The sequence below is a fragment of the Coturnix japonica genome, chromosome 1 (genome assembly GCF_001577835.2).
Source record: "Coturnix japonica isolate 7356 chromosome 1, Coturnix japonica 2.1, whole genome shotgun sequence".
Classification (NCBI taxonomy): Eukaryota; Metazoa; Chordata; class Aves; order Galliformes; family Phasianidae; genus Coturnix; species Coturnix japonica.
Genome location: NC_029516.1, coordinates 152,242,849 through 152,269,459, shown reverse-complemented (window position 1 = coordinate 152,269,459; position 26,611 = coordinate 152,242,849). Strand labels below are relative to the sequence as shown.

Below are 26,611 nucleotides of genomic sequence, written 5' to 3'. Positions count from 1 at the left end.
GCAGCCTGTTCCAGGGCCTAACCACTCTCCTAGTAAAGAACTTCCCCCTAACATCCAACCTAAATCTTCCTTCTTTTAACTTAAAACCATTTTCCCTAGTCCTGCTATTATCAGCCTTTTCGAAGAGTTTACTCCCCTCCTGGGAATAAGTTCCCTTGGAGGCTGGAACTGAGCCCCAGGGGTCCACCTTGGGACTGGTACTCTTTGCTATCTTTACAAATGACATAAACTATGGGATTGAGTGCACCTCAGCACAGGAGTGGGTCCAAAAGAGAGCCTCGATCAGAGGGCTGGAGAACCTCTCTAACGAAGAAAGGCTGAGGGAGCAGGAGAATTAAAGAACCAACAAACAAACCCATCAGACCGCTGAAGTAGTCACCATCCCTCACAACCCCCTCGCTCACAGCCCGTAATGGCGCCGGGCCGGGCGGGGCTGCCCCGGGCTCTGACCCAACGGCGGGCAGGGCTGAACCGGGCACTTTACGTAAGACAGAGGCGGGACCAGCTCCATGGTGGTGGCGGCAGCACCATGTCCTGGTATCGCAACGTCGTGTGGTTCGTGAAGGGGCTGCGGGAGTACACGAGGTAGCGGGGCCACCGCCACCGAGAGCGGGCTGTGCCGCGGGGCGGGCGCTGTGGGGAGGCGGGGCGGTGCTCGGGGTGCGCGCGTATGTTTGTGGGTGTTCACTATTTCAAGGCTTTCCGCCTTTATTTTCTCCATTAATGGAAGCCTGCCCTGCAAATCGGGCGAATTTCAGCGCCTGAGATAGCTTTGAACAGCCATCCTTGCCCTGAGCTCCCTCAGTGCAGGGAGGGTCCGCCTGAGCCCCCTCAGCTCCCACATGGAATGTTTTGAGTTGCCTCCTAAGTTGCTCCACACTGTGGCACTGTGGGCCGTGGAGGAAAAGCCCTTTTCAACCCACCCTTTGGTTTTTTGTCCTTGTTTTGGAACTGCCGCCTTCTGGCTTCTCACAGGTGTCTGTTTTTATCTAGGAGTGGCTATGAGTCTGCTTCCAAGAGCTTCGACCCAGCAGATCTGGAGGTGGATGTGGCTGGTAGATCCTTTCTGATCACTGGGTCCAACAGCGGCATTGGCAAGGCTGCAGCCAAGGAGATAGCACGGAGAGGTGAGCCAGGGCAGCACCCCGGGCTGCAGGGAAGAGGAGTGGAGTGAGGTTGGGATTCCAACACAGATAAAGAGTCAATACCAGTATATGATTGATCTTAGGTTCCCTCTACAGTCATTATGCATAATAGCTTTATTGCTTTGCCTGGTGACTGTTGTGCTTACAAATGGAGCTGCCCACCAGATGTTGCATAGAATCATTTAGTTTGGAAAAGACCATCAAAATGATCAAGCCCAAGTGTCAGCCCATCGCCATCATAACCACCAAACCATATCCCTCAGTGCCACATCGATGCTTTTCTCAAACACCTCCAGGGATGGTGACTCCACCACCATCCTGGGCAGCCTGGTCCTGTGCCTGACCACCCCCCATAAGATATTTGCTCCAGACCCTGCTCAGCTTTGTTACCCTTCTTTGGGACACACTCCAGGGCCTCAGTGTCTTTCTCATAGTGAATGACTGCAAGTTGAACACAGCACTTGAAGTACAGCCTCACCAGTGCAGAGTACAGAGGGACAATCACCTTTCTAGTCCCTGCATGTCAGACCTGGAAGAGGTACACAGGATTTGGTGATTACATCTACATTTGAGCCCAAAGAATAACGTTGGGTTCATACTTCTTGCCTGATGCTTTTCTAGGGCATGGTTGTGCATATAAAGTTAAATTGACTTAATCACTTAAGTCAGGAAGGAACTCCTGATCCCATTTTTGTATGAGTTCAAGAGAAAACATTCATATTCAGAGCCTTTCAAACCCGCCTCTGGGACCTTACCATGTTTCCAATCAGCTGAAAGTCCAGCCACTTCCTCTGTGTGTTTTATTCATACAAGCACAGTACTTGTGCAGTCCCTTGTGCTTTGGGAAGAGCTCTTTAAACATCTGCACATTCTCAGCTGCCTTAAGATCTCATTAAAGCCCTCCTTTGTGCAGTGAAGCCTACAGTCACTGAGAGAATGGCTTGACTGATGAGCGTTGGAAACTGCCTGTTCTGATGCTTGTCTGTTCTCTCACTCATGAAATCTACCCTCACTGAGGCAAAGATTGTCTTTCATTCTGGTCTGTATATGCTTAGTGCCCGACTGTGCTGTAGTCAGTGGAATGGTCTGCATTTGGGTTCTGATTGCTTTCATCAGGACTCTTGAGATTCCATTGCTTAAGCCTTCCAGCAATGGACTGCTAGGAACCCCTAAAACACCTGTAACAGTAGATTAAACTAAGGAGTACAAGTGTTCTTGTAAGTGAGATTAACAAATTTATTGTAATGATTAAGGAATGCAAACAATAAAAATAAGAGTGACGTCTGCTTATATTTCAGTGCTGTTTTTGAAGGTTCTCTTTAGTGTCGCTAAGCTATTAGGTCATGATACATATCCAGTCCTTGGAGAAGACCCTTGTCCTGAGTAGCTCTGTAGAAAAGGTGGTAGGAAGGCAGGAAGGCACCTAAATCCCCACAGTATTCCAGGGTGGCCACTGCTACTGGCGCACTACAGATTTCTCACAGATGGGAAGCAGTCACAGAAGGTTTCTCATTCCTTCTGATTTGTATAAAAAACTAACCCCAAAAGAACAACTGCAAATTGGAAGTCACTTTCTGGCTCTTTCTCTATGCCCCTCTGATGTATTTAGTAATTAAATGTCTAATGTGTTTCTTGTTAAAATCCACGAGGTGGCACGGTTCACCTGGTTTGCCGCAATAAGGAACGAGCTGAGGAAGCCAAAGGAGAAATAGTGACAGAAACAGGCAATCAGGTAAGTTTGTTGTTGTGTTTTATGATGTTCTACCTACTTTTCCTTATTACATTGCTGAGGATTTTAAAAGTCAATTCATTACAACACTCTTGCAATACCATTTATGGCGTTGGAGGTTTTCTGGATCTGAATAATGAAGTCTTGATTTGCTAAGGATGCCTTTCCTGCCTCATGTATGTGGTCCTAATTTTATCCTTATAGACTTTTCTGTCTCTTTTTTTCTCGCAGCATCTTATCTCCCACTTTCTCTTAGAGATCTTTTTTGCTTCTGCATATATCAATCTGCAGTACACCTCCGTAGCTGTCAGTGTTGCTTTGGTAATTATTCTAGAGGGTGTGCTTGTGGAGAAGTGGAGCCAGTGTCTTTGTACGTTGGATGGAGATCTGTCTTCATTTTAAGCAGGGCCTTGGCTTTCAAACACACTATTTTGATTCCTGTAGTAGTGTTTAACGGGTGTCAAACATGGTGAAGACTTTTTGTGGTTAGAGATACCTTATTGAATAATCTGTGCTTTTTAGTTTCAGCTCCCAAGTGTGGCACTTCTGCTCTTTAATGGAGGTGAATCAGATCAGTCCTCATGTAGAAATACTCTCTGACTGTCTAGAAAAGCATGGTCCCCTGACTATAGTAAGATAGAGTTATAAAAGAACTGATGATTATATGTGTTACTTTCTTTTCTAGCTGCAGTCAGTCAGCCTGGGCAGAGGGGTGAGTTTCATGACCTCTGGGGGTTCCTTCATGTTCTGTGTTCTATTATGTGGTGAAACAAAACTCCAGGCAAATAGTATTCTTCCTCTAAATGCAGCACATCTACTGCATACTGAGTTTTGGTAGACTACAATGTAGTTTCTCTAGTCATGGAAGAATATGAGGGCACTGTAGAACCTGTGTGTGACCAGGGGTCTTGTATAGAGAGGAGCATTTGTTGAAGCATTAGATGAGCTGTACAAGAGTCCCTGCAGGACATGTGCCTGCACTGGGAGGAGTTGTTTTTATAAGGAGTCCACAAGAACATCCCTTCTTTCTAAGTAGCCATTCAGAAGCAATCCAGGGAGATAATAAAATACTTTTATCTGCAACTTGACAAGGTACATGCAGACCTGACTTACTCTTCCTGATTATCTGGACAGAGATCCTGTTGTAATATGTGCCAGAGATTTGTTTCCAGTTTCCATAGCAAAACGTGCCGGGGTTCAATGCTGAGAATTATAGAATCATAGAATTACCCAGATTGGAAAAGACCTTGAAGATCATCAAGTCCAACCGCAGCCTAACCAGTACCCTAACTCCAAAAACCCTACACTAAATCATATCCCTGAGCACCACATCCAAACGGCTCTTAAACACATCCAGGAATGGCGATTCAACCACCTCCCTGGGGAGCCTATTCCAGTACTTAACTACCCTTTCTGTAAAGAAGTTCTTCCTAATATCCAACCTAAACTTGCCCTGGCGCAACTTGAGGCCATTTGCCCTTGTCTTGTCATTTGTCACTAGTGAGAAGAGACCTGCCCCTCTCTCACTGTAAGAACCTTTCAGGTTCAGGTTTCAGAAGAGTTATTACTTGACAGGCACCTGCACCTTGACCTGGAAACTAGGAAGGCCTCCTGATTTTCTAAGTAGATCTACTCATGGTGATTAGATCTCACTTTGAGAATGACTTTGCTACCATGAAGGACTTTTATAGGCAACAGATTTGTGAGTTCTTTTTCTGAGGCACTGTGACAGTCTTCAACAGATAAGTGTTGATTTAGGTCTTTTTCAGTCTCTGAAATCACTTGTAATATTGAACATCTGCCCCCAAATCTCCTACTCTTCTGTTGCAGTAGTTAGTTACAGTGGCTCTAAAAGTAGAAGGCTCTTAGAGAGGTATCTGGTTAGAACCTACAGAAGTGTCAAGTTTTTTGTTGAGAAATGAGCATTATGATGAGAAAATTCTTAGCTATATCAAATGGGATTGTAACTTTACTCTCATGTCAAGCCTTTCCTTTTTTCTTTTACTGTGTTCACATCCCTGCCCATAGCATTTCAAAACAAGGGTCGACTGAAAGGGACATAGCAATTCATGCAGCGCTTAGTGTGGGAAGGGGTTGCAGAAAGCACTCAATACTCTGCTTAAAAATAGTGGTGTGGGCACAGCGATGTACCTGAAGGTTTGCTCTTCTGCCCTGCTCCAGAGGAGTGATATATGGGTGCTGTGCCACAGGGAGTGATTAGTACTTTTCTCTGAGCGCGAGGCAGAGCACAGTGGGGTCCTCATCAGTTGGGCTCTGCTATGGCCAAGGTGCTGGGCCGCCCAATGAAGCATCTGCTGGACATGGAGCAACTTGCATAACCTTAGCGGGAGGAAACAGGAGGTGGACAGCTCACCTCTGTGGAAGGGTGGACAGCTAGGGCCTATCCTCGAATCAGTAAGTGCATGGAGGCTCCTAAGATGGGGAAGACTGGGCATTTGTGAATGCTGGCAGTAGAAGACAGGATTGTTCTCAGCCTACAGATGTTCATTTACAGGATAGTGCCATGTTAACAGATGGGGAAGAACAAGCTCTGTCAGGAGAGGCTTTGAAGCCAGCTGAGCTTGAACTCGGGTTGGCACCAGGAAGAAGAGTGGGTGAAAATGGCTGGAGGCTCCCTCCTGTGGGGGATGGAGGTGTCTGCCTACTGTCTCGATGTCTTGAGAGATTTGTCACTTGTTAATGTGGTTTGAACCGGTGAACAATGAGACAGGTGGAAAACTGTTTGGGCCATTAGGCTCAGAAAGTAGCAGTCGACAATACAGAGCTGATCCGATGAGCAGTTATTAGTGGCATTCCTCACAGGTCAATACTGGGGCAAGAGTTTAATGCCTCTATTGACATCTGGATAAGTAGATCAAGTGTAATCTTTATGAGATTGCAGATAGCCTCAGTTTGTGGGGAGCTGGAGAGTAAAGGTGCTATTCAGAGAAGCTTAACAGGTGGGAAAATGGACAGACATGAACCTCATCATGATCACCAAGAGCAATCCTGCCTAGGAGTGCAGTGATCCCAGAGTAATATGGCCTGGGACTGACTGACTGGAAAACAGCTCTACAGAAAAGTGCTTGGGGTTGGTGCCATGACCCTGAGCAAGCAGTGTGGACCTATTCACTATCCATGTTGATTGTAACTTACTTTTCTTCATTTAGAATATCTTCTTGCATATCGTGGATATTTCTAACCCCAAAGAAGTCTGGAAGTTTGCTGAAAAGTTCAAAAATGAGCATAAATTGAATGTATTGGTAAGTCTGCGTACTTAAATCATGTGTCTATCTTTGGAGCGCCCATCCTCTGAACTTAGCCAGCAGACAGTCCAGATTTTGCAGTTCTGTGCTTAGTGTTCTATAAGTATTGCTACTGAAGTCTCCACGGTCCATTTGCTTTTGTCCATTCTGAGTTCATGTACACAGATATGACAGAAAAAAGAGAGAAGTGCAGTAATTTTTAGGTGCATCTTTTGAAGTTCTCACTGCAGATTTTCTGTTTCACTTCTATTACTGATAACTTTGTGGCCTCCAGGTTGCATATTCAGGCTATTCGTGTTTCCCTAAACAAAAATATGGCAGAGAGCAATGCCTTCCTCATGTAGTCCAACCCAACCTGCCATTGGCAGGACACCTACTAGATGAGGCTGCCTGGAGCTCCATCCAGCCTGGTCATTAACACCTCCAGAGATGGGGCATCCACAGCTTCTCTGAGCAGCTTGTTTCAGTTGCTTATCACCCTGACAGTGAAGACTTTCTTTTTAATATCTAACCTAAATTCCCCCTCTTTTAGTTTAAAGCCATTGAATTATAGAATCATAGAATTACACAGGTTGGAAAGGACCTTGAAGATCATCAAGTCCAACCACAGCCTAACCAGAACCCTAACTCTAAAAACCCTACACTAAATCATATCCCTGAGCACCACATCCAAATGGCTCTTAAACACAACCAGGGATGGTGGTTCAACCACCTCCCTGGGGAGCCTATTCCAGTACTTAACTACCCTTTCTGTAAAGAAGTCTAATGAGAGGCAAGTCTAATTGAGAGTACATCACCACGTAGCACCAATGGGGTCTCTCTGATGAGATTAACATACTACACTGCTTATTTGTCCTAATATCTGGGCTCTGCAACCTGCATGTTACTTCTGCAAGAAGAGATTTTAAAACATGGAGTAAGGCACTATGATGGTTGACTTTTAGTACCAATCCATTTCTCTGAAAATCCTTTCTTTTGTGAAAAATATTTACAGTCATTTGAGCTGGAATAGCATGACTTATAGAAACAGTTTGTAACATTGTGTTGTTGTGCCAAAAAAAAAAATAATCAAACTATCATGATTTGCCTGTATGGTTAGTTTTGTTTGTAGACGTCAGTCTAGATTGTTTTTGTTTACAGGAGTTGTTTTACAGATTAACAATGCAGGGTGTATGGTGAACAACAGAGAGTTGACTGAAGATGGACTTGAGAAGAACTTTGCAACAAACACCTTGGGTGAGTATTGTGGGCCTAATTCTGAGCAATGATACTTATGCTTGAATTGTATATTTACAGCTTGGTTCTTCCTGCTCTAAGAGGGATCGTACTATTGCTGTGTAAGGGGAGAAATATGAAAGTAAAAGAAGAAATATTGCAGCTTGTGTGGAGTGTCCTATCTGAATTTCTCAGCTTTTCGGCTTTTTTCATATCATTACCATTATTTATCATAGCAGCAGTGGTCAAATGCAGATAAGAATTAAATTGTTTCTGAAATGTGATATGAAGCTTTGTTCCAAGCAGTGTTGCAAATGACAGTCTGTGTAATCAGTGTGCTCCTGTGGCTTGATTAAAGCTCTGAGCACATTTGTATGTTTCAGTAGGCCTGAGCAGTCCTATATAGTCCACACTATATAGGAAGGCTGTACCTTCTGTAGTGCCCTACACAACAGGACATAACTCCTAGTCAAGTGATTGAGCAGTTCTGAGTCATTCTTCACACCCCAAATATAAGGGGCATATCTGGTAAACTGCATGGTGGGGGTACAAGAGGGTTAAATTAAAGGAAACAAGGAAGAAAGAGATGAAGACAAGCAGAGGAGATGGTAAGCAAAGTGCAAAGTTCTCCCCTAAGAGCCATGGAAAAGGTGTGAATTGCTGAGGAGCTGTGAGAGTACATGACTTGAATCAGATTCTATCACACAAGTAGATGCAGCGAGTTCTGTAAATCAGCCTCACTAGAAATATACAGCAGGATAAAGCTGCACAAATATGGTAGAGGAAGATGAGTTATGATTGCACTGAACTAGCAAAGTGCCAGTATTATCTTCTGTCGCTATGTATAGAATCATAGAATTACCCAGGTTGGAAAAGACCTTGAGGATCATCAAGTCCAACCGCAGCTTAACCACAGTACCGTAATTCTAACAACCCTCTGCTAAATCATATCCCTGAGCACCACATCCAAATGGCTCTTAAACACATCCAGGGATAGCGATTCAACCACCTCCCTGGGGAGCCTATTCCAGTACCTAACTACCCTTTCTGTAAAGAAGTTCTTCCTAACATCCAACCTAAACTTGCCCTGGCACAACTTGAGGCCATTTCCCCTCGTCCTATCTTCTTTAGTCATTTGTGTGTCACTTGCTGCTTGAGTGTGTAAGAAGGTCAGGGAGGTGGCTGTACATTTGAGCAGATGGGGTATAGCAAGGGAGTCATCCTCTGCTGTCCAACTTCAGGAGGAGTGGGTTGTCTGCCTAGGCTGGTTCTCTTGGCAACAGTAAGGATTATCTTCTGAAGCTTTAGAATAGAGTGGGACTTGGCTGATGTGGAAGGGAACGTTTCTGTTCTTGCACACCAAGCATGCATGGGGGACCAATGCTATCTAGAGTGCCAGTGTTTTCTTCAAGGTTAGAGATGAGATAATAAATCATTCCTGTCAGAGTCACAGTAGAAGAAGGTGGTATGGAATAACGTGTATCAGAGCAGATGCTGTGTTAAATCATTTCCCTGAGTACTGTGTACCTCTGGGCATACTTTACTTTGGAGAAGTATCTGTGACAGGTTCCCAGAGAAAACCTTGGGCATGGCAGCTATATGGGTTGGCTATAAACCAGGATGTCATCAGAGAGGACAAACTGAATTCCCCTCCCTGCTTTTATCCTCAGAAAACCTGAAGCCTGGCCTGTTTTAACATCTGCAGTTGTCCCTCTCTTGTTGGCAATAGAAGCAGTAACTTGTGATTGCCTGATTTCTGTAGAATAAGAACATTATTAATACTGTTTTTCTTTCTCAGAACTTCACATGCAGAGTGTTCCTTTCACCTTTCTTTGACTATTTGTTTCTACCCTGAATCTTAGCTCAGGTCTAATAAAGGAATGCGTAGGTTGCAGCTATCTAAGAATGCAAGAATTAGCTATAAAACGCTTTAGATACAGAGCATAGCCTGTTAGTTCTGTATCTGATATCTGATTAACTTTTATGTAAGCTCTAGGATTGCTCATTTAGGTGCCTAAAATGCTGGGAAGCTTTTAAATTCAAAGTGTTTTCAGGTATTTTGCATAATGAGTGTTAGAGTTCATTTCTAATTGATCATCCTTTCTTGGACAGAGTGGGCAAAAGCGAATGTATAAACCCTCTGATAGCTAAGATGGATATGTTAATAATAATTAGAATATTAGAATAATAATTCTAATTAGAATATGTTAATAATAAGAGAAGGCTGTAGGGAAACCTCATTGTGGCCTTCCAGTACTTAAAGGGAGCTTCCAAGCAGGAAGGGGAATGACTTTTTGCATGGTCTTGATAGTTATAGAACAAAGGACAATGGCTTTAAATTAATAGAGGGGGGATTTAAGTTAGATATTAGAAAGAAATGAGGTTGGTGAGGCCCTGGCACAGCTGCCCAGAGAAGCTGTGGGTGCCCCATCCCTAGAGGCACTGAAGGCCAGGTTGGATGGAGCCTTGAGCAGCATGAGCTGCTGGGTGGCACTGCCCATGCTAGGCTGGAAATGGATGGGCTTTAAGGTCCCTTCCAACATAAACCATTCTGTGATTCTACAATTAGACAGGTGGGAGAAGTGTATGAAAATGCCAACAGTTTTTAAGTTCTCTCACCCCAAACAAAGGCCATTCAAACCAATAGTACTCAGTCATTTGGGGGGAAAAAAACAATACAACATCTATTGGTGTTGGTTTGCAAGTGGAAGCAACAGAAATCCATTCCTTTTGAAGCACTAGAAATTTAGCTGAAACAGTCCCTGTTTTCTTTGTTTCATTGTCCTCCTCACTTTACTTTTACTCGACACATCTTGCTTGTCATGGAGAAGAAGCATATACATTACGTTTTATTGCTACTTAACAGCCAAGGGGATGCTAGAACACACTCAGGGGTAAATAAGTGGTGCTCCCAGTGAGCGTGTCTTTCTCAGTCTAATGAAACCTCCTGTGCTCTCTTGTTGCAATAATAAAGCTGTATACAGTTACTCTATGTGCAAAAAGGGGCTAGGGCCAGAGGAAATAAGATGCTAGGACCACAAGAAATAAGATGCGCAGCCCATCTGTGACAAGCTGCCTAACCTGACTGAGTATTTTTCAGTCTCTTCCCTCCACATCAACCATACTTAAATGGGTCTCATATGTGCCAGCATTCGCTGTCAGACTGACTGAACTACTTGGAGGTCAGGCAGCTTGGATGGCAGCCATGAGGTCAGTCTTGATCTTTGCAGACAGTCGTACCTGTGTGAAGGAGCCTGTGATACCAATTTACTGAGTTTTGAGTCTGAGAGATGAGAGGCGCTACATAAAAAGGTAAAGTGGAATGTAGTTGTAAATCTACTAGCTGTACTGAATTCTAGGTTCCCAGGACACAGAGGAACCGTTATTGAGCTGAGCTTTGTAATTCAAGGCAAATGTGGACCTTTGTTTTGTCTTTCATGTTCATTAGCTCTTCCCATGCACTCTCTGTTATTGCCTAGTGTGGTGGAATTGCCCCTCAGAGACAGTGCACTAAAATCCTCATTCCTGATCTGATACTCGGGAAACAGGCTCAGGGATGGCTCTCACTTGAAACTGCATAAATTGAAGGCTTGAAAAGATAACCAGGTCAAGGAACAATGTCAGCTTGTGCTTTTTTATTTTCTCCTTTCTTTTAAGCCTGGGATGTAGGAAAAGCAAGGCAGTTTATTTAACTCATTTTAACCAGACGAGAGAGCCATTGAAATCTGTACTATAAAACTTTGCTCACACTTTTTGTGTGTTTTTTTTTTTTTCCACAGTTGAAATTGCAGTGTTCATAATAATACTGCAGAGCTCAGGAAGATGGAGAACTCCACTGAGTGTGGTGCTGGCTGCCTGCCCTTATCTGAATGCTGGCAGATTAAAAACCTCACCAGCAATTCACCGCTAATTGCCAGATAGAACATCAAGCGAAAACTATTGTAGGATCCACCAACACTCTTGGGCCTACAGTAATTGCATCATGAATTAATTTGATGTTACAGACAGGTAGTGACTTTACTGCTGAAACAATAATTTGCTTTATAAGCCAATTTGGAGTATAGGTTTGGGGGTCAAATCGAAATCTGTAATGCCGGCATAGGTATGTATTCTTGTACTGTTACTATATAGAATCATAGAATTACCCAGGTTGGAAAGGACATTGAAGATCATCAAGTCCAACCGCAGCCTAACCAGTACCCTAACTCTAACAACCCCCTGCTAAATCATATCCCTAAGTACCACATCAAAACAGCTCTTAAACACAACCAGGGATGGCGATTCAACCACCTCCCTGGGGATCCTATTCTAGTACTTAACTACCCTTTCTGTAAAGAAGTTCTTCCTAATATCCAACCTAAACTTGCCCTGACGCAACTTGAGGCCATTTCCCCTCATCCTGTCACTTGTCACTAGTGAGGAGAGACCTGCCCCACTCTCACTGTAAGCACCTGTGGCATCTTTCTGATTTCCAAACCGGAACTAAGTTCCAACACCAGCATTTTGGCTTTCATAGTGTTACTTTCTGTTTTCTGTTAGGGCTGTTCTGTGTTTTGCTTATATTTCATGTTCTTGTTTCAGAAAGATTTGTTAACCTTGTGTGGAAAGACCTGTGTCTTATACTCTGTAGACTTCAGCCCATTGCAAGGAGGTAGTGGTGCTGTTGTAGAGATGGTGAGGTGAATTAACTGTTAGAAGAAGGTGCAGAGCTGTCTTCCAGCAAGGGTTTTCCATAGTTCCCTTAGCTTCCACTTCAGCTCATGTGAAACATGGCCTGAGTTTGATATTTGTGAAGCAACCCAGCTGATTTTTGTTATAGAATCATAGAATTACCCAGGTTGGAAAAGACCTTGAAGATCATCAAGTCCAACCGCAGCCTAACCAGTACCCTATATTTTTTTAATAGCTCTGTGCATGATTTGTATGTTTATTTCCCTAACAGCTCCTCATTTCCTTCGCTTCCATCAGTGAGGTTTGTCTGTGTGACTGTGAAAGGCTGCACTACTGCTCATACAGTTTAACAGAGGGATTCACTGCGTGGAGTTATAAATGGGTGTTGTTAATTAGAACACAGTATCAAATTACTCAGCTCAATTGAGAAGATCTCCGAGCAAGTGGAGGAATTGCACAACACAACACAACACGGTGTGATGCAATTTGATGTGGGGTTTATTTTGTACGAGTAAACATGTAACTTAAAGAAACATTAGTGTGATCTGCACTTGGGAGGGAGTGTGCCTGAATAGAGTGTGTTCTGTTTAAAAGTGCCACACGTGTAATGCACAGACTGACAAACCACACTATCTATGAAGGCTGCTCCAAAAGTAATGCCTCCTGTGTTATTATGTTGACCCACTATATCAGAGGTGGATGGTGGTGGTGCCGCAGTAGAGGTTGAAGCTTCCCATATTCCATTACGTTTAGTTGCTGTGCAGCAGGTGGCAGCAGAGGGGCAGTCTGACAAAAAGGTGTTTCATATGGGAGTGCGTATGTGATATTGTGAAAGAAATGGCATCCACTGACATTCATTGACCCTTGCTGAGTGTTTGTGGAAACCGAACTTTAAGACTCATATATTGCCAGTTTTGGCTTGACTGATGTTCCAGACCTTCTGATGGTCCAGATTTGGCTCCCCCTAACTTGCATGTGTTTGGGCCAATGAAAGAGGGGCTTTGGGAGCAAAGTAACAATGCTGTCCTAGCAGCTGTGAAGCAGTGGGTCACTTAAATACTGGAATAGGCTCCCCAGGGAGGTGGTTGAATCGCCATCCCTGGATGTGTTTAAGAGCCGTTTGGATGTGGTGCTCAGGGATATGATTTAGTGTAGGGTTGTTAGAGTTAGGGTTCTGGTTAGGCTGCGGTTGGACTTGATGATCTTCAAGGTCTTTTCCAACCTGGGTAATTCTATGATTCTATGATTCTGTTGGTGTTGTTGTTTTACAAGCATGGCATGCAGGCTCTTGCTGGAGAAAATGTGCAGCTAATGATGATGACTGTTGAAAAATAGTGTTTTGTAGCTACAAATTGATGCTATCATACAGTGTTATTGTGCTCTTTTTTATCTGTTGTAGTCTCCATGGAAGTAAACAGGAAGCATTACTTTCAGAGCGACCTACATACCACATGGCAGTGTTGTTTGAATGATTTGTAATGGTGGAATAGCCATATCCTTATAGGAAAGATTTGAATTACAGGGTATTATACGTGATTTCCTATTATGTGAGCTCAGCTTTAAAGCATAAAACTTAGAGAATTTCTTACAAAGAAGCCAAATGTGGAGGGAGGATGTTTATCTTTAAAAGGGCGTTATGCAACAATCCCAGGAGCCTCTTTTACTTGGGAAAATGTGGCCAGCAAGTTCTGTGTCAGACCGCATTGCATGGAACTGGACTGCAGCTTGTACAATAGGCTTTTCTAACTGACTCTTCACCTCATCAGAGTTCAGTCAGGGTAATGTGAAATCCTGGACACGTGGGTGACAGACTGAATGCTTAGTTACCTACTTCTGCATTCCTGCTGCTTCTGAGCAAGCTCCTGTTTCATCTTGCTGGGCTCCTCTGTGGCACAGCAAATACTCCTTCCATTTCACTGCAAAAAAAAAAAACCTGGAGGGGATGCTGCCTGAGTAATTCCAAGCAGCCTGCTCTTCTCCATGAGCACCCTGCAGTCCCGTGCAAGAAATGGGCCTTGATCCAGGCAAGCTGCTCCGGTACAGACATCCTGCTTCCAGTTGCCCTGTGTCCCAGTGGGATCTTTTCACCTCCTCTTTCGGAGCTGCAGGCACTGGGGAGTGAGCTCTGCATGGTGGCAGAGCCCACCCAGTCCTCAGCCCCTGCCATGGCCAGTGCCATCAGCAGCTCAGGCTGCCCAGGGCCCCATCCAAACTGGCCTTGAGTGCTTCCAGGGATGGAGCACTCACAGTTTCTCTGGGCAGCTGTGCCAGGGCCTCACCACCCTCTGAGTAGTGAGTTTCTTCCTCATGTTTGACCTAATTTTCCCTTCTTTTAATTTAAAGCCATTTCTCCTTGTCCCATCACTGTTGGACCACATAAAAAGTTGTTCCCTCTCCTGCTTATAAGCTCCCATCAAATACTGGAAAGAATGCTGTTGCAGTGTTCCTCATGGAAAGGCAGATCTCCAGCTTGTCGATATGAATAATCTTTTATTAGCAAAAAAATTATTTGAATCTTGCTTTGATCTCCTTAAGTGTGGAGGGGAATCGTCTCTTCTACCGAATTAGAATCTTGGTTTTCTTCAGAAAAAAAGGTACTAAAAATAAGAGATGTTCTCCTTTATTTTTACACTGCTCATGCAATTCATGTTTTCGTAAGGGCTGTGGCAGGCAAAGCATTCATTTGCAGCTTCCCCTTTTCCTTAGAAATCTGTTTCTGCATTACGGCATGCTGCAGTAGAGCCGTGCTTGGCACAGTCTGTGCCATGTGGTGTGTGGCTGTGACAGTCTGCACTGCCTGCCTTTAGCACTGCTCCTATCAGTTTGAACACGACTCCCCAGCTATGTGCCAGCTCCGCGTGGGGAAAAATGCAGAGGTTTCAATTGATAATGACGGATTCCAACCAATAATAACACCTTATTAATCTCTTTCCACTGAGTTTCTTGTCCAGGCTGTTTAGCCTGACAGATCAGCCCATGCAAACATGAATCTAATGTATTTAAGTGTATTTATTTTTAAATACGAAGGAATTTGTGTCTGGACACTTAAGACTGGATCAACAGTTGGTGGAATATTTTTTAGCAGAAGGGATGGAATGCTTTGCTCCTGACACATCTGTGTGCGTTGGAGAATCATAGAATGGCTTGGGTTGGAAGGGACCTCAAGGGTCATCAAGCACCACACCCCCACCACAGGCAGGGCTGCCAGACTCTTCATTTCATACTAGACCAGGTTACCCATGGCCCCATCCAACCTGGCCTTGAAGGAGATGCTGCTGGAGGAGATTGGGATTGAAACAAGTCTTTTCACACTGCCCCAAAGTACTTAAGCAAATGGCTCAGTGGGCAAAACGTCGGATGCTCTGGCTGTGTGGGGTTTAGTGAATTCTTCACAGACTCATGGAACAGAGGAGACAGTGGCTCTGCAGTGACTTTGTGGTTTTAAATAAACACACAAACTTCTGATGAGCTGTAGTTGCTATAAGCAGGATTTCTGGCACTGAACTTTTCTCTTATCCAGCTGGAAAGCAAAATAAAACCCAGCGTTAACGAGGCAATCCTATTACTTTTATCTCTGCATCCCCTTAGAACTAACCAACAAAACTGAAGCCTCTCAAAAGTGTCAATCTGCAGGACAGTAGAGCTGAGCACTGCCATTGCTGGTGCATTGCAGCTCAGCCTTCAGGAAATGCAGTTACTTTGCATTTGAAGAATGCATGGCAAATCAGAATCTAATCCAGACCCTCAGCTTGTACTGAATTGCAGCAGTCCCCAGTGCAATCGCCATAGCCCTTGTCCTCATGATGTCACTGGCTGTGGTCCCCCTAGGGACACACAGGCTCTCAGTGCTTTGCTGACAGCTCCTTTGCTTGCGTTTCCTGCTGCAGGCAGGCTGCATTTCCTCCTCTGCTGTGCCTTCATTTTAATCTGCTTGGGTTTTAAATATATCATGTGCATATGGATGTCCCACTGATGCCACAGAGAAAAAGGACGGCTGTTGTGACTGACGGGGGAGCCGAACAGTTTGTTCACCAGGCATGTAACGCGTTTAGCTGCGCTAGCATATTTATAAACACGCTGTATTTTAACTGGGTGATCTCATCGCCTCTGCGGAAGGGGGGTTATAAAGACACATGCTGAAGTCTTCATGTGTAGAGGAAAACATGGCCTCGGTGGCTGATGGAAAAAAAACACATTTATCGCTGAGATGGAGCTGTTGAACTGAAGCCATTTCTGGAGAGACGAGAGAAGTGTTGTGCTTGATGCAGAAACGCTAGACTGAGTAGGGCTGGGCTCATCTCGAGTGCAGTGGAACTTCTAAAAACACCATTTTCAGTGGGGAAAAAAGGTAAAAAAAATCTGCAAGAGACAGAAACAAGCAAAAATCCCTGCGTTGTGCTGGAGCGGGTGAAGCAGCGCTAGGTGGGTCTGAACCAAACGTGCCAGCAGATGAGCACTGCTTTGAATTACAAACTTCGCTGCTTATAGTGACAGCTGTAATGGAATATATTTGTGCTGTTTGTACAAATTGTGCAAACTGAACACGATCACAGTGTGGAAACACACAGATGAGTTTCACCAAGTAAACCTATCTCAGAGAAATCCATACCCGAGCCATGTGGCCTTCAGAGGCATGGCTGGAATGTAGGGAGCAGTTTTTTTCTATAGGTAAGATAGACATAAAAGCCTGTAAAATAACTGATGTGCCTTTTGAGACAAGATGTATAGAGTAAGTAACGCAACACCAAAATCATGAAGCTCAGATGAAGTCGCAGAAATAAAGGGAAGCTGGTTATAGGGGGCAGGGAGAAAAGAAAGCTTTTGAAAAGAGAAGTTAATGATGGTGTCTGTCTCCTTGTAGGTACATACGTTCTGACAACTGCCCTGCTGCCCCTCCTGGAAGAAGAAGCTGACGCCAGAGTGGTAAGTTTGGGATGCTGCTGGAAAGTGGTGTAATTATTTGTAATTCCATGAGCATCTCTAGGGTCCTTTTGGATTTTGCCATCAATGAGCTCCTTCTCCAGTTCTTGCCTGCTGCCCTGAACCCTTCATTGGAAAGCAGAGTAAAATATTTCCTTTGGAAACTTCCCTTGTTTCTTTCCCTGGGGCTGGTTATCTCCTGCAGCGCAGTGCAAAGTACTAATAACGGGGAGTATAGGCTTAAAAACCCTTATTGGTTCTGGTATTTGGTACTTAGAATAAGACAGAAAGTACATTTCTAACACGAAATTTCCTCAGTTTTATATAGTGTCTCTCATTTCTAATCAGCTGATATAAATGCTAAATGTATAAACTACAAATTGTGCTGTTTTGCTGCTTTCTTTCTCCCAATTTCACTTTGAAAGAAAAAACAGAGTTCCTTGATGGAGTCGACACCGTGTTGAATGAAAATCAATTGTTTATTTCTTTTTAAGAGTAATGATTCCACTGTATCTCCAGGTAAGCTCCACATATGAGCAAGAACACAAGCACAGTGGGGAATGAGCAGAGGAATCCTGCTCCCAGGGACTTCAGTGTGTGGCCTGAGGACCACATTGAATGCATGAGTAATGACACTGGGGAGTTGTTTGCTTTTTCATTTGATTTCATTCATTTGCTTGCAGGTAACCGTCTCTTCTGGGGGCATGTTAGTTCAAAAACTAAACATATCTGACCTGCAGTCAGGAAGTGGGGTGTTTGATGGAACTATGGTGTATGCTCAGAACAAGGTACAGTGCTGGATTTGGAAACGAAGCCTAGCACCTGTTTGCTTGGTGACTTATACCATCTGCTTTGCTCAAAGCCTTCACACAAACACACACACACACAAAGTTCACTGTGGCTTTTCCATTGCATCCAACCTGTTCAGAGATGCACAGGCAATAATCTTCTGTTGATGTCATGCGCTTGTGGTGCATAGCGCCTTGCAGGGAGAGCGTGACTTTGGTTTGGTTTGATTGAAGTCTCAGTGGGGAACACTGTCTTTAGCTGACAATCCCTTTCTGTTTGCTTATTTTATTTTCCCTGCAGTCTGCAGCAAGTAGAAATAGTGAGGAAAAGCAGTGTAACCCCTTTAAAAATAAGCTTGTGGCTATGGTGATCATGATGGTCTGACAAAATTACCCACTAAACCCAATCTGGGTGAGCAAGGATATATTTCTGCTGTACATAAATGCCCTCATACAGCATATTATGGTGTAGTTTATTTCCCTGGGAACAAATGCTGTGGACAGGATGTCAGACTTGATGCTAATCTGGCTGTTCTTGCTCTATTCTAGAGACAGCAGGTCGTCTTGACGGAGCAATGGGCAAAAACTCACAGAAGCATCCATTTCTCTGTTATGCACCCGGGCTGGGCAGACACTCCAGGTATCATCTGCTTGACACTCAGACTCCCTTTTTTTTCTAGACAAGTCTAAAAGCAAACAGAAGAGAGACTTTCTGCTAAATTGCTCTAGCAGGTGCAGTCATTTCTTGGCTCTAAACTGGTGCTTAGAGTAGTTTTGTACCCCCCTGGTAGTCCTATCCTGCACGGTGTTCGCTATCTGCATGGAGCTGGAGAATAATAAAGGGCTGCAGATGATTCCTGCCTCATTCAAATGCACAGAAAAGCCCCAGTGCTTTAAGCTAACCTCTAAATTACATTTGTAACAGGACTGTTAAGCACACAAAAACAGCTTCTGCCTCTGCGAGCATCAACGTGCAGATGTTGTAAGCCTTTGAGGATGTGTACGAAAAACAAGCATGCATCATGTGCATGCCTCGTTCCTCTGCTTTTCCTCTAAACATTTACAGCCATGGAGAAACAGCGTGCTTGGCTAGACAGCTCTGTCTGAGCTGCAGCTGTTCACTACTGCTGTGCTCAGCAGGAGGGCCAGCACGCGGGTTGTGTTCTACGATATGTTCCCAGCCCCTCACACCTCAGCTTGGGCTGCAGAGTAGCAATCCACTATCTGTTTTTTGTTGTTGTTGTTCCCAAACCTAGTGATCTTTAATGTTATGCCACCATAAAGGGATCATCCAGTCCCCTAAAAACAAACAGCTGCAGGGGACCGGCCTTCAATCATCATCTGTTATACAAGATGTAAACAATCCAGTGTTTAAACACTGAATATGTAGTTAGTTTCACTATAAAATCTTGAAATACTGTGATGTAATTGATTTCCTCAAACGGATGTGAAAATAAGAACTAAAAATCTATCAGAATACCTGTTTTATTTGGTATTTCTGTTTCCTCCATGTTTAAATCCTTTGAAATTGGATCAGAAACCTCTCACCGATCCTGTTCTCACCTCCTGCTATTTTTCTCAATGCAATTTGACCCAAACAAGGAGCTCCTTGATCATCTGTCAGCTTAACACTATTCCATCATGGTCACCATGTGCCTGGCTATGGGGAAATACTTTCCTTTCGTTATCTTTGAGATGCTTTCCCTTCACTGTACACTCACAATGGCAATTTTAAGCATATATTTTTTTAATCATAAAAGCCTTGCCTGGCAGCCCACCATCCCATTGTTCTCTCTAGCTGTGAGGTCGTCGATGCCAGACTTCTATCAGAAGATGAAGAACAGCCTGCGCACAGAGGCGCAGGGAGCTGATACAGTGCTGTGGTTGGCAGTATCATCTGAGGCTGTAAAGTTACCGAGTGGCCTCTTCTTCCAAGGTAAGAATCTGTCGTTGCCTATTAACAGAGACTGTTAAACTGCCTGCAACTGTAGGATCCTAATCTGGCCTGGAAGGGAATGGAGACTGGACCAGGCAGCTGATTTTCAAGGGTAAAGTGTTTCTCAAATTTATTCCACAACTAAATGTTTAAGTGAGCACTTAAGAAAGTGAAGAGAAAGTCCTGAGAAAGACTGTTAAACTGTTGTGTTCCTGCTTTTGCCCTCTAAATCAGCTCTGAGACTTCAGAACATTTCCTTAGGGGAGGTTTTTTTTGTTTGTTTTAAGCGAAGTTGGCTGCTTGCAGGACTGCGCCAAGGGAAGGTAAATCACAGCAGCCAAAACTGCATCTTCTTTGATGCTGGGAAAGTGGCAGCCCTCTCACAGAGCACTGAGGGTTGGCTGCACTTTGACAGGCTCTTCCTTCCTACCTCTCCATGCTCATGTGAAACTGCCAACTCCCTTTCTCTGAAGCTGGGCAGAGACCTGAAAGCAGTGACTTTTTTGGCATTACTAGCATAGTGAATATAAATGGAAGAAATAGGCCAGAGCCTCTTCTCTCAGACAGGTGGCAGGCACCTGAGTGGAAGCAGCTGGAAGCATAGATGTCTCAATGGTGATGCAGGTCAGTCCAGTGGGAAGAAGGCAAAGCTCGGGTTAATTGCTTACAGGCACTGCACACTGTGTTGGATGTCAAATCCCAATTCACTGGAGTTTCTCGTTGGAGCATGCAGAAGGTTTGGACTTTTTGAGCTGGGTTGACTTTGTCCTTTCTGTTCCCTCCCAGGCATCACACTGGGTTGATATACTTAACCTGACCTTTGCCATGTCTTCATGTGGTGTGTGCAGAAATGACACTCCCAACTGGCCATTCTTCTCTATAGCACTGGAGTTGCCTTTTTTGTACTCCTGTCACCTCCTGCTGGTCCTGACTTCTGCTCAATTCTTTTCGCTCTGCATCATAATTCCATCAGTCTCTTGCTTTTGGCCTTGGTCTAACTCTGGCTTTAGTAAACAGGAAACGTGCCTTGGCTTTTCAGCTGTAGGTAGTGATTCCTGAGAACTTTGGCACAACTGCTCTTAAGATTGCAAGGGAATTTTTGTGTCGTGTGAAGTCAGAGAGTTTTTTTCCCTCACCCAGTGCCCTGTGGAAGCCATAGGGTAGAGTGTGAAGTCTTTGGACCCTTCAGTAAAGGGTTTCATGTGCTGGAGTCAGTACAGACCCTTCTCTTCTGGTCCTAGACGGCCATTTCCTGAGTCAGTAACACCTTCCCTCCATTTCCTCTGTTCCTTTTTATTGTGTTCCCTTTGAGTGCAAACTAGAGCCAGCATCTCTTTTTCCCGAACTAAAAAAGAAAAGGGAGGTTAAAGAGCATGACTCCTACAATCAGAATTCTCCGCATCTGCCAAGGTACATAAAAAATGTCTGACAGAGCCCTGCCTTCCAAAATCTGGAAGCATCTCTGTGATACTGAGCTCAGCTTTTACACACGGTTCCCAAACTTTAGCACAAACTTCTTCAAACATCCCTGTCACTGAGGGAGTGGTCTGTGTTCAGTGACAGAGAAGGGAATGTTCCTCTGCCTGTTTCCTCTCTCCTTGCGTTTCTATGAGCAGAGGTTATGCACTGTGTGCAGCCAGTTACAGCATTTACTCTGAAGAGATCAAACATCTCTGCTCCCCTGGGAAGCCTGATAGGTTTTCAGAGAGATCTGCTGCCCGCTGCTGGAACAGATTATTCTCTGGTCTCAGCTGGTTAATGCAGAACTTGGACTTCATAAGTAGAGTAACAGTGCTGCAGTAGTGCTCTCACAGTTGCTTCATAGACATCTAAGAGCGCTGCCATAAGGTTTCTCAGCTCCAGATATCATGCTTTTTTGAGAGGAAAAATTCCCTTCAAATCCACTGTGATACAGCTGCATTTACACAGAGTGAGTGAGGAGAACAAGGTATGGAAAGCCAGACAAAGTACCACACTGAGCAAGTTTGGTCAGAATCTTTTACTGTGGTAAAAGTAGCAGCTGAGTAATTAGCAGAAGTTCTTGAGCATGTAGAATTTAACCATTTATTTTTAAGGATGAAAGTAAGCTTTTAAAGCTAGAAAGTGATCCAAACCACAAAGTCCCAACTGAGAAATTTGTGTAGCACTAGAAGCATTATCTGGGAGACGGTGAAAAACCCTTCCTGATGCAGAAAATGCAACTTCTACCTTTAAGAACAGTCACAAGCTCCTGGTCTAACAGGAGTTAAACTAGTGACAGCAGGCGTAAACCCCACAGTAAGGCCCTCCTTTATCCATCTGCAAATGAGATCTCATTTGCAGATCTCACCACTCTGAGTCATTTTTGTATGAAAGGGCAGTTATTCTGGTTCCAGGAAACAAATGAAATTAATTTCTGGTTTGGAAGATGTACATAACTAACACAGAGCACAGCAGAAACATCTCTTTTGTGCTTGAAGAGGTAGATAAATACACCCATTAAGATTTTTTGCTTTTTTTCTTCCAGACAGGCAACCAGTCCCTACACACCTGCCCTTAGCAAGAACCCACAGCACACCAGGGGATGAGGAGAAGCTAATGGAGCTGCTGGAAGAATTCTCCCAGAAGTTTAAATCCACTTCTGCAGTATCCTCTCAGTGCTGCTGAATATCATGGAGCAGATGCTCCTGGAAGCTATGCTAAGGTACATGGAGGAGGAGATATGGGATAACCAGCATGGCTTCACCAAGGGCAGGTCCTGCCTGACCAACCTTGTTGCTTTTTATGATGGTGTAACTGCATCAGTAGACAAGGAAAGAGCCACTGATGTCATCTATCTGGACTTCAGTAAAAGGCCACAGTCCCTCATAACAGCTTTCTCTCCAAATTGGAAAGAGACAGATTCCCCCATAGCATTCTTCTCTCCAAAGTGAAAGGTATGGATTGGATGGGGGGGCAGTTCAATGGATGAGGAACTGGGATTGTACCCAGAGAATGGTGACCAATGCCTCAGTGTCCAGATGGAGATCAGTGAGAAGTGGTGTCCCTCAGGGGTCAGTACTAGGACTGGTACTCTTTAATATCTTCATTAATCAACAGTAGGATCAAGTGCACCCTCAGCAAGTTTGCAGATTTCGCCAAGCTGCATGATGCAGTTGATACATCTGGGGAACAGGATGCCATTGAGAGAGACCTAGACAGGCTTGAGCAGTGGGCCCAGGAGAACCTCATGAGGTTCAATAAACCCAAATGCAAGGTCTTGCACCTGGGTTGTGGTAACCTCTGCTGTCAGTGCAAACTGGGGGATGTAAGGATGGAGCACTACCGCAAGGGACCTGAGGGTGGATGGGAAGGTGGCCATGAACCAGCAGCGGGCCCTCACAGCCCAGCAAATCAACCATATCCTGGGCTGCTTCCAAAGCAGAGTGGCCAGCAGGATGAGGGATGATCCTGTCTCTATGTTCTGCGCTGAGGCCTCACCTGGAGTACTGCATCCAGATGTGGAGTCCTCAGCACAGGAGAGACATGGAGCTGTTGGAGTGTGTCCGTCCAGGGGAGGGCCACACAAATGATCCATGGGATGGAACCCTTTAATGCTTGAAGTTTCAAATGATATTTTAACACTGCGTTTGATAGGGTGCTTCCTTCGGTGTATGAAGATGACTGGACTCAAATGCATTACTGGGAATGCAGAAATGCTTGCATCGCTTGCTTAGTTTAAATGGAAGGATTCTTCACAGCCTTCGGTTTCTATAAATCAGTGTTGGTATGCAGAAATGATCTGCTTCCTCATGTTTAAACAGCAAGAATTTAGGAACGCTGCCAAATGCTTTCCACATTACTTTATGGAGCCAGGACTGAATATTATCCTGTTTATGTCAAGACACTGTGAAGTAGGAGGCTTTAACACATTCCACACCCAGACATGGTTGGATCCCTTCCCCTTCAGGAAGCAGAGAAATGACTCTAGGCAGGAAAACAAATAGCAGACTAAGCCATACGTGCTCGCCATTTCTGTGAAAGGTTGGGGAATTGCTTCATCATTATGAATGGAATACGAAGGGAGAGGGAAAATGGTGAGGCATGGGTTTTAGAAGAGAACTCCATCTCCTGATAAGAGAGTTGTATTTTGCCTGGAATTGTTTTATTTGCAGACACGGGGTGGAATTTGTCTTACCTGATCTGCAGAATTATTCATTGGAATTCTCGCTCTACATCAGTAGAGAGAAAACAGGCTCCTTCACAGTGATTTAATGGATCTAGTTTAAGAAACCCTCACATTTATGTGTCTTTCTAACGACTGTGAAGACAACCAGCTCATACAAAGACATTCAAGTGGGATTATCTTTATCTTTTATATTACAACTGTACCGCAAAGCCAAGATTGTTAACAGCAGTCGTGGTGATGTGTTTTTCTCCTGAGCCAACTGTGCTTGCTGGCAAACTGCATCCAACCCCCCCCCAGAATTACACTGCTGTTTCTACACATTGCTATGGATCAGTGTGGTATGTCAAAAGAACTAGAAATATGAATATCACAGTTGTTCTTTGGAGCTCTCTACAATGACTGTAGCTAAAGACTGTGCTGAAGGGCAAGGAACACATTATGTTCCCTTAATTCAGTTTCCCAAAAGATTTGGTGGAACACAGTCATGGGTCAGACATTTCCGTTTTCAATTCAGTCAATTACTGTATCTTTGGAATGACAGAGCATTTTTTGAAGACAATTGTAGCATGACAGGATGGAGTCCTGTCATCCTACATCCCTGGAGGCGCACAAAACCAGGCTGGATGGATGGGGCCCTGGGCAGCCTGAGCTGCTGGGTGGCGCTGCCCATGGCAGGGGGTTGGAACTGAGTGGGCTTTGAGGTCCCTTCCAACCCAAGCCATTCCGTGATTCTGTGAACTACAGCTACTGAAAGCAGAAGCCTGACTGAAAGGCTTAAGTAGCAACTGCATTTCTCAGTCTAGTAGCTGCAGAGCTAATAAAAACAATATATACTTGAGTGTTGAAGTCAAGTTGCTTCACAGCTCTGCAGGAGAAAAGTTTAATGACTTAATGATACTTAAATAGCTCATAAAATAACCCAAAATGCTCTTTAACATATACTAAATGCACATTCTTTACTAATTTATTAATATATCCTATATTTTTCATTTTAATCGCAGCTTACGGTGGAAATAAAGCTGTAAAATTTCTTTAATCACAGCTTGGTTATAATGTGAGAAAAGAGACAGATGTTGTGGCTTAAGAGCCCTTACAATTTTAAATAACATTAAATACAGGTCAGCAATTAGAAACCAAATCTGGAATCTCCCACAGTAACGCTGTTATGTTCCCAGTTAGGTTTTATTTCTCCCTTTTCCAGGAGGAGTAAATGACGTACATAGCTGAAAAGCCAGCAAGATGCTTTGTGTTAATGTGAATGGCATCAACTGTACCTGCATCTAAGCAAATCCATTTAGTATCACCTGTACACATCACTGGGGTTTTTCACATTCCAGGGCAGCCCTGCCCCCTTATAGCTCATTTGTACTTGACTTGGTTGACGTCTGCAGTGATGCCTCACTGAGTAAGACAGGATGGAAAAATTGTGCAAAACTGCAGAAAGCTGAAGTTAGATAAACACTAAAACAAAGGACAAAAAAGGGAGACCTTCATAGGCTCAATCTCATACCTCATCACTGGCACAACTCATGGCTTCTGAATCCTGATGGGGACTGTGATCAACTGGTAGTGCCAGGACAGGGAGTTGGAAGGGACCTCAAGGATCGTGAAGCTCCAATCCCCCCACCACAGGCAGGGTTGCCAAACTCCACATGTAACAGTAGACCAGGCTACCCAGGGCCCCATCCAACCTGGCCTTGAACACCTGCAGGGATGGGGCATCCACAGCCTCTCTGGGCAGCCTGTGCCAGCATCTTCCCACTCTCATGGTAAAGAACTTCCCCCTGATGTGCAACCTGAATCTTCCCTTCTTCAACTGAAAACCATTTCCCCTTGTCCTGCTGTTATCTACCCTTGTCAAGAGCTGACTCCCCTCCTGTTTGTAGGCTCCCTTTAAGTACTGGAAGGCTGCAATGAGTTCACCCCACAGCCTTCTTTGTGCTGAGCAAACCCAGCTCCCTCAGCCTGCCTTCATAGGGGAGGTGCTCCAGAACTCTAAGACAAGTCGCAATGGAAAATTCCCACAAACTGGGAAAACGTATGGAAAAGTGTCATGTAACCACACAGTTAATAGCTGAAATTGAACTCTCAGAACTACAGCTGTTTGTTTACCGCTGAGGGGCAAATATTTCCTGCCAAACTTCATGAGATTTTGAAGAGGAGATCCTGTTCTTCCTCACAAAGGGACAGTGCTAAAGGCACTGGGCCTCTGATCCTGGCACCAGGCACTGCTGGCAGAGCCTGGCTCTGACATCTGGCATCCTCCCTTCAGAGGATTTATGGGCATTAATGAGATCCCGCTGAGCCTCCTCCTCTCCTCCAGCTGAGCAGCAGCTCTCTCAGCCTCTCCTCACATAAGAGGTGCTCCAGGCCCTCTGCATCACTCCATTACAGATCTAAAGGTAAAAGCAAAGGGAGATGCTTCTCTCTCTTCCCCAGCTTCCCCTTCAGCTTGTATCATTTTCTAAGCCATGACCAGTCTGACCTGAGGCTGCAAGGTAACAGGGCATTGAGTTAAATCCAAATAACCCTCCAGGTAGTTTATTCAGAAAGAACAGCAAGGCAAAGTTTGTGACATGGGTTCATATACCTACCATCCATCCATAAGCAACACTGAAACCACAGCTCCTCGGGAAGAGAAGATGGGGACGAGAGTTTACTACAGGAGTTTGAAACATACCTTGCTCCAAAATTTGGTCATCTTTGGAGTCAGTTCCTCACTTTTGTTTGGTTAAGACATGTCCCAAAGTGTTGGGCATTCACAGAGCAGATCCTCAGCTTGTGGACTTCTGAG

At 44.4% G+C, this 26,611-nt stretch overlaps 1 protein-coding gene across 4 annotated transcripts; it reads left to right on the top strand.

Annotated features, from left to right (window-relative positions):
- The first annotated feature begins 465 nt into the window (after positions 1–465).
- DHRS12 (dehydrogenase/reductase 12) lies at positions 466–24,853 on the top strand. Of its 4 annotated transcripts, none has more exons than XM_015851862.2 (10): positions 466–585; positions 994–1,127; positions 2,795–2,877; positions 6,045–6,137; positions 7,295–7,376; positions 16,888–16,949; positions 17,630–17,734; positions 18,284–18,374; positions 19,533–19,670; positions 22,177–24,853. In XM_015851862.2, exons 1-10 carry the CDS (start codon positions 530–532, stop codon positions 22,314–22,316), a joined length of 984 nt encoding a protein of 327 aa, XP_015707348.2. In that variant the 5' UTR covers positions 466–529; the 3' UTR covers positions 22,317–24,853. The 4 variants fall into 4 exon arrangements, with proteins under 4 accessions (XP_015707348.2, XP_032297994.1, XP_032297993.1 ...); XM_032442102.1 differs by having other exon boundaries at positions 485–555; XM_032442103.1 differs by lacking the exons at positions 18,284–18,374; positions 22,177–24,853 and having other exon boundaries at positions 19,533–19,650.
- Positions 24,854–26,611: the final 1,758 nt, after the last annotated feature.